We start from the raw sequence: 7,571 nt of genomic DNA on the forward strand, positions 1-7,571 counted from the left end.
TTTATTTATTTATTTGTTTGTTAAATTTATACCCCGCCCTCCCCCTTAGGGCTCAGGGCGGCTTACATGGCAAAAACTTGCTCATAAAAACATCAATACTTTAGTACATTTAAAAACATACTGTACAATTTAAAACCCAACCAAATAGTAAAGTGCTCAAACTACACAGCGTCCATACCAGGATATCAGAGAAGACAAACCACCAGGATATCAGAGAGGACAAACCATAAAGTCTCCGCTACCTGGCATTACATTTTATGACACACACGGCCCGGCCCGGCCCAACAAGGTCTCGTCTATGTCAGATCCGGCCCTCATAACAAATGAGTTCGACACTCCTGCTCTAAAGCATTGGCATTTCAACCCAGGGATGCTGACGCCAGACAGCTTATTAGAACCATAGAATCATAGAGTTGGAAGGGAACTTCAGGGCCATATTCCCTCTAAGCTGAGTTAGTGTGAGCTAGCTCACAGTTTTTTAGCCTCTGGCTCACACATTTTTTGTCTCAGCTCAGGAAGGAGGGCTCCAGAGCAAAGTAATTTATGCGGTAGCCAAATCGTTTGCTCTCAACTTTAATGCCAATCGTTCAAAAAAGTAGAATTTTTGCTCACGGGACTCCACAGCTTAGAGGGAGTGTTGCTCCAGGGCCAACTAGTCTGACCCCCTGCACAATGCAGGAAATTCACAAATACATTCTCCCCATCATGCACCCAGTGACCCCTGTTCCATACCCAGAAGATGACCAAAAAAAAACCCCCGCCAGAATCCCCATACAATGTGGTCTGGGGAAAAATTGCTTCCTGACCCCAAAGTGGCGATCTGCATTTCCCTGGGCGTGTAAGAAAGGGCCACGAGAACTAAGCACTGAGGCAACCCTTCCTGCCCTCCCTCTCGTGATCTGCCTCAGTTTACAGAATCAGCATTGCTGTCAGATGGCCATCGAGCCTCTGTTTAAAAACCTCCAAAGAAGGAGAGCCCACCACCTCCCGAGGAAGCCTGTTCCACTGAGGAACCGCTCTAACCGTCAGGAAGTTAATTCTCTAAACAACAATGGTAACTTGCCAGAGAAAGGAGTTTCTGGCCCCTTCTCTGCTGCTCTTCAGCGCCACCACTGTGGATGGCCGGAAAGTGGTACTGCAGCTACCGATTCAGGTGATTCCAGAGGCCACTAGAAATGTGCCTGGTCTTCTAAAGCTGTCGCCGGGCTCCTTATTGCTGAAGGACAAACTGAAATATCAGTATTTCTATCCCTGCCTAAACTGTCTGTCCCTGCTGATTATAATCAAGACCTCTTGCCTCCCCAAAGATATGGCATTTGGATTTTACCATGTCGACTCCAAAATGCCTCATTGATGAATGAGCAGATCTCAGCACCAACAGAATTTGTACCAATGGGATACTATGGTTAGACTAGGGGGGGGTCACCAAACTTTTAGAGCCTGTGGGCACTACGGGAATTCTGACACAGTGCAGTGGGCACAATCCCAACATGGCGGCTGCAGGAGGCGGGGCCAACCGCAAAATGGCTGCCATAGGAGGTGGGGCCAACCACAAAACATCAGGGGGGGGAGGTTATGCCTAATCCGACTCTTTAATTCTTCAACATCTCAGACAGCTGCTCTGCTCCCAAGGATGACTTTTTACATGAACACATTGTTTAAAACCATTTTCTTGCATACACATAGCTTTGGAGATAGCCAGGAGTTCTTTTGTTGGGGGGCATTTAAATTTCTTAGGGGGTGCTTAAGTAACTTGAAGTGAATTAAGGGCTTAATGAATATTTTGAAATGCTTTCTGGCATGGCTTTTGTGGAGGCGCGGCTTTTGATTAAGGGGGCATAGCCCCGAAATGCACCGCTGTGGCTATGGGCCCATTTTGCTTTCAGTGTGTGAAATGGGCAAGCTCCACTTGCAGTCTCCAAAGTGGATTGAAACGGCATTATTTCGCACGCATGAAAGCCCCCCTTATCTTTAATCGTGCATCGAAGGCCCTTGTCTTGTGGCAGCTGCTGCCAAAGCAAAGTTTTCTCAAAAATCTGAGCAGCCAAACAGATCTCCAACCTGAAGCCTTGCTGACAGTCTGACTCGGGTGCCTCCAACATGGTGCCCAGGGGCACGATCGTGCCCTCCCGACACCTTTCTTATTGCCTGGCGAGTGTTTTTTAGAAATACTTGAAAACAATATGTTCCGTTAAAAAGGCATCCTGTCGGTATAGCCAGGCACCAAGAAAGCCTGCTTGTGGCATAGGGTGGGATATAAATAGAAACTGAAATAGAAAGAGAGAGCGAGAGAGAGAGAGAAAGTAAGTAAGTAAGAAAGATAAGAACATAAGAGATGCCAATGTTAAGAACATAAGAGACGCCAATGTTGGATCAGGCCAAAGGCCCATCCAGTCCAACACTCTGTGTCACACAGTGGCCAGAAATACCAGTGCCATCAGGAGGTCCAGCAGTGGGGCCAGGACATTAGAAGCCCTCCCACTGTTGACCCCCCCCCAAGCACCAAGAAGACAGAGCATCACTTGCCCCAGAGCCCCTAGCTATACCTTGTGGCTAATAGCCACTGATGGACCTCTGCTCCATATGCTTATCTAATTCCCTTTTGAAGCCGTCCATGCTTGTAGCACCCACCACTTCCTGTGGCAGTGAATTCCATGTGTTAATCACTCTTTGGGTGAAGAAATCATCCTTCCAGCAGAAGAGGTTGGGTGACCTCAAACACTGGCTCATTTCCTTGATGTTCCAATAGTTTGGAAGCAGGTCCTACAGTTACTGTGAGATTTTGTCTAATTCTTCCTGTATTTTTTAAAAAATTATGCATATTCCATTATCTACATAGTCTTGCCAGCTAACCCAACAAGTTACCTCTGCTCACTTCCTGAAAACTGCCCCCCAGACTGCATAGAGCTGTAACTCAGAGGATACATCTTCTTTCTGTTCAGGCAGTCCCTGCTTTGTTCCATTTAGCACAGGCCTGAGCACCTGGGGGTGCCATGGCCCGGGTAGCCTGAGCTAGCCTAAGCTCATCTCAGAAGCTCAGAAGCTAAGCAAGGTCAGCCACGGTTAATAACTGGATGGGAGACCCCCAAGGAAGTCCAGGGTTCCACACGGAGCCAGACAATGGCAAGCCACCTCTACTTCTCTCACGCCTGAAATGCCCCACGGTTGGGGTTGCCAGAAGTCAGTTGTGACTCAACAGCACCTTTTTCTTCTTGGCTGTGCCAAGATCCAGCTTGGCCAACCACTGCTCTCATCCCTCCCTCCTGAGCATGGACAAACTGGGCAGATGCGGAAGCTGAGCAGGAGCCCTTCTGCCGCACATAGTGCAGAGTGGATTGTGCTCGCATTGTTTCATAGACCTTGGAATATGAGTGCCCTGACCTGGATTGTCCACGGTGGCCCAGTTTCATCAGAATAAAAGGGGATTAGATGGATTTGTGGAGGACAGGTCTATCAGTGGTGACTACTCATGGTGACTAAAGGGAACCCAGAATTCAGAACCTAAAAAGGTTAGTCAAGAATAGAAGAGGGCCAACTCTAAAAATCTAATTATGAAACACACAAAAATATACATATATTTATTGAACCCAAATTAAAATAACAAATAAGGGGACATTCATACCTCATATACAAATATAAAAATACAAAAATACAAAGGCTGATAAGATAGACCTAACGCGTTTCGGCCTTCACAGGCCTTCCTCAGAGGTCTAATACAGACAGAACATGTTGGCTAATATGTAAAAATATATACAATCATACATATACAGAATATGGAATAAAGGCCAGAAAACAATTGTTTCAAAGTTTAACCACTGGGCAAAAATACAAATGAAACCTCCAGTGCAATCACATGTCCAGTAGTACTTCTCTCTGGTCAACTATATATTCTCCTGAGATTGTATAGCCAAATGTTCCCATGGTGCCCATGGGCGCCGTGTTGGAGACCCCTGGGTGAGACTGACAGTCTATAGCCAGGGAGCCTCAAATGCTCCGGGACAAAATCTTATGGGGTTGCAGAGAGGAGAGGAATTAGATGGTTATCCCTGCCTTTGTTTTTCTGCCAGTGGAATCTTTCTTCTTGCCCTAGGGATGCATTTCACAAGTCCCTCTCTTCACGAAATCTCCCTGTGCATTGTGGCATTTCGTCCGCAAGGCTCCTATTTCCTCCCTGCATCATCATTTTGGAGGCTTGGAGGGGGGGTGCTACTGGGATCAGGGGGAAGTGGAAACACTCCTTCCTTCCTTCCTTTTGTGGCCTATAGGGGACGGGCCTATTGCTTAGAGTAATTTTGTTTCCTCTCCAAAGCATCCTAATAGGCTTGCCATTCCCACACTGGGGGTGGGTGTTTGCCTGCCTTAGGGGCTCCCGATCCACCGGCCCAGATCTGGCCGGCAGGGGTAGCCCCACCCCCCAAAGGGCAAGGATCGCACCAACATGCCCGGTGCAATTATGTCACCTGGAGGTGACATCATCGTGGCAGCCCCGGGGGACACTCTAGCACTCAGACAAAAAACCCTATGGTACCATAGAGTTTCTGGCTGAATGCGAAAGCATCCCCCTGGCGACATGCCTAGAAGAAGACAAAGGGATTGGATTTCTACCCCGCCCTTCACTACCCAAAGGAGTCTCAGAGCAGCTAACAGACTCCTTTCGCTTCCCCTCCCCACAACAGACGCCCTGTGAGGTAAAAGAAGAAGAAAAAGAGATTGGGTTTATATCCTGCCCTTCACTACCCAAAGGAGCCTCAGAGCAGCTTACAAAGTCCTTTCCCTTCCCCTCCCCACAACAGACACCCTGGGAGGTAGGTGGGGCTGAGAGAGCTCTGACAGAAACGGCTCTTTTTCAAGAACAGCCCTTATCAGAACCACGACTTGCCCAAGGCCATCCAGCCAGGTGCAAGTGGAGGAGTGGGGAATCAAACCCAGTTCTCCCAGATTAAGAGTCCGTGCACTTAACCACTACCCCAAACTGGCTCGCATGATGATGTCACTTCTGGGTGATGTCATCATGGGGTGTGTGTGCGTGCTACACACGCACACCAGAAAATCCAGGAAAGGAAATTCTGTCTTCCCACCAGCAGAAGGTAGGGACGTGGCAACACTACATCCTAAAGGGATGAATGTGAACCCATCGGAAAGGCCCCATTCCAGGGAGATGTATGAAAAGTGTAGGGTTGCCAAACTCCAGGTGAGGTAGCGTTGCTAGGTCCTACCTTCCTCCTGGCAGCCAGTTGGAATCTTCCGGCGCACGCGCAAAGCTCCTGCACTGCCATGACATCACCCAGAAGTGACGTCATCACTTTGCTGATGTCGGTGGGATGGTGATGCTCTAGTTTTGGGGGGTTTTGCTCTGTGGGGGTTTTTGCCCTCAGAACCATAGAGTCTTCCCCAAAACTAGAGTGTCACCCTCCCCGACACTGGCAACACGATGATGTCACTTCTGGGTTACATCGATGTCCCTGTTTGGGGGTGGGGCTCCCCCTGCTGGCCACGGCAGATTGGGGCCCCAAAGACCGGAGATCTCCCAGAAATACAACTGATCTCCGGACCAATGTTCCCTCTAAGCTGAGTGAGTGTGAGCTAGCTCACAGTTTTTGAGCCTCCAGCTCACAGGTTTTTCTCTTCGCTCAGGAAGGATGGCTCCGGAGCAAACTAATTTATGCGGGAGCCAAATCGCTCGCTCACAACGTTAACGCCAGCAGCTCACAAAGTAGAATTTTTGCTCGCAATTTCAGCAATAAAAGCAAACCCTGTACCTCATATCCAGGTCAGGGCGGGACTCTTTTTTTCTTTCGTGAATACTCAGGGGCAGGAATAGACGATGGAACGCAAGACTCCACAGCTTAGAGGGAACATTGTTCCAGACTACAGAGATCAGTTCCCCAGGAGAAAATGGCTACCTTGGAAGGTGGACTGTATAGCATTATACTTCACCGAGGTCCTCCCCTCCCCAAACCCTGCTTCCACTGGGCTCCGCCCCCAAATTTCCCAACCTGGAGTTGGCAAGCCTAGCAAATTCTATGCAAATCATAGCTTACTTTTTATTTTGATGCCCCATGCAGGGGTCATTTCCTGCAGGAGCGTCATAGCTTGCTTTTTATTTTGATGCCCCATGCACACAGCCTTGACGGTCACCTGTCTAGGGCACGTGGTGGGGGGAGGTGGGGGACGAACGTGTGAGAAAGGAGAGGAATTGTCTCTTCAAGAATCCTTTTTTTTTTTTCCGTTCGCTGGTTTTGCAGGCCCTGAAAGCTTCCCTGGAGATGAAATGCAAGTGCCACGGCGTCTCCGGCTCTTGCTCCATCAAGACTTGCTGGAGGGGCCTTCAGGAGCTGAGAGAGGTTGCCCAAGACTTAAAAAACAAATACCTCTCGGCCACCAAGGTGGTACACCGCCCCATGGGGACACGCAAGCATCTCGTCCCTAAGGATATCGATATCCGTCCGGTCAAGGAGACAGAGTTGGTTTACCTGCAAAGCTCGCCTGACTTCTGCATGAAGAACGAGAAAGTGGGTTCGCACGGGACTCAGGACAGGTAAATAAGCTCTTGGTGGAGTGTTGCTGTATTTCTCGGTTTAACGCCCTTCTTCTTCGGGAACCTCAGCCCCATTAGCAGCATGATCAGAATCTCTGTCTTTTTAGCAGATTCTCGGCAGACTGGACTTGGCGGGGAAGGGTGTGGCTCAGTGGAAGGGCCTCTGCTTGGCATACAGAAGGTCCCATGTTCAATCCCCAGCATCTCCAGCTAAAAGGACCAGGCAGTAGGTGATGGGAAAGACCTCAATGGCTCAGTGGCAGAGCAGAGCAGTGGCATGCAGAAGGTCCCAGGTTCAGTCCCTGGCATCCCCAGCTAAAAGGACCAGGCAGTAGGTGGTGGGGAAGACCTCCGCCTGAGACACGGGGAAGGGTGTGGCTCAGGGGAAGGGCCTCTGCTTGGCATACAGAAGGTCCCATGTTCAATCCCCAGCATCTCCAGCTAAAAGGACCAGGCAGTAGGTGATGGGAAAGACCTCAATGGCTCAGTGGCAGAGCAGAGCAGTGGCATGCAGAAGGTCCCAGGTTCAGTCCCTGGCATCCCCAGCTAAAAACACCAGGCAGTAGGTGGTGGAAAAGACCTCTGCCTGAGACCCTGGAGAGCTGTGGGGAGGGACCATGGCTGAGTGGTAAAGCATCTGCTTGGCATGCAGAAGGTTCCAGGTTCAATCTCTGGCATCCCCAGCTAAAAAGACCAGGCAGTAGGTGGTGGGAAAGACCTCCTCCTCAGACCCTGGAGAGAACATAAGAACATAAGAACATAAGAGATGCCAATGTTGGATCAGGCCAAAGGCCCATCCAGTCCAACACTCTGTGTCACACAGTGGCCAGAAATACCAGGTGCCATCGGAGGTCCAGCAGTGGGGCCAGGACATTAGAAGCCCTCCCACTGTTGACACACACCCCAAGAACCAAGAAGACAGAGCATCACTTACCCCAGAGCCCCTATCAATACCTTGTGGCTAATAGCCACTGATGGACCTCTGCTCCATATGCTTATCTAATCCCCTTTTGAAGCCGTCCATGCTTGTAGC

At 49.6% G+C, this 7,571-nt stretch overlaps 1 protein-coding gene across 1 annotated transcript in view; it reads left to right on the forward strand.

Moving 5' to 3' along the window:
* Window positions 1-7,571, forward strand: part of WNT11 (wingless-type MMTV integration site family member 11) — a gene marked incomplete at its 5' end in the record, with an annotated part of 28,898 nt that overhangs the window by 5,892 nt on the left and 15,435 nt on the right. Inside the window, one exon of the mRNA XM_015425192.1 lies at window positions 6,246-6,538. Coding sequence (XP_015280678.1) covers window positions 6,246-6,538 — 293 coding nt within the window. The remainder of the gene's footprint in view (window positions 1-6,245; window positions 6,539-7,571) is intronic.

Source organism: Gekko japonicus, unplaced genomic scaffold, assembly GCF_001447785.1.
Source record: "Gekko japonicus isolate JY-2015 unplaced genomic scaffold, Gekko_japonicus_V1.1 scaffold5917, whole genome shotgun sequence".
NCBI lineage: Eukaryota > Metazoa > Chordata > Lepidosauria > Squamata > Gekkonidae > Gekko > Gekko japonicus.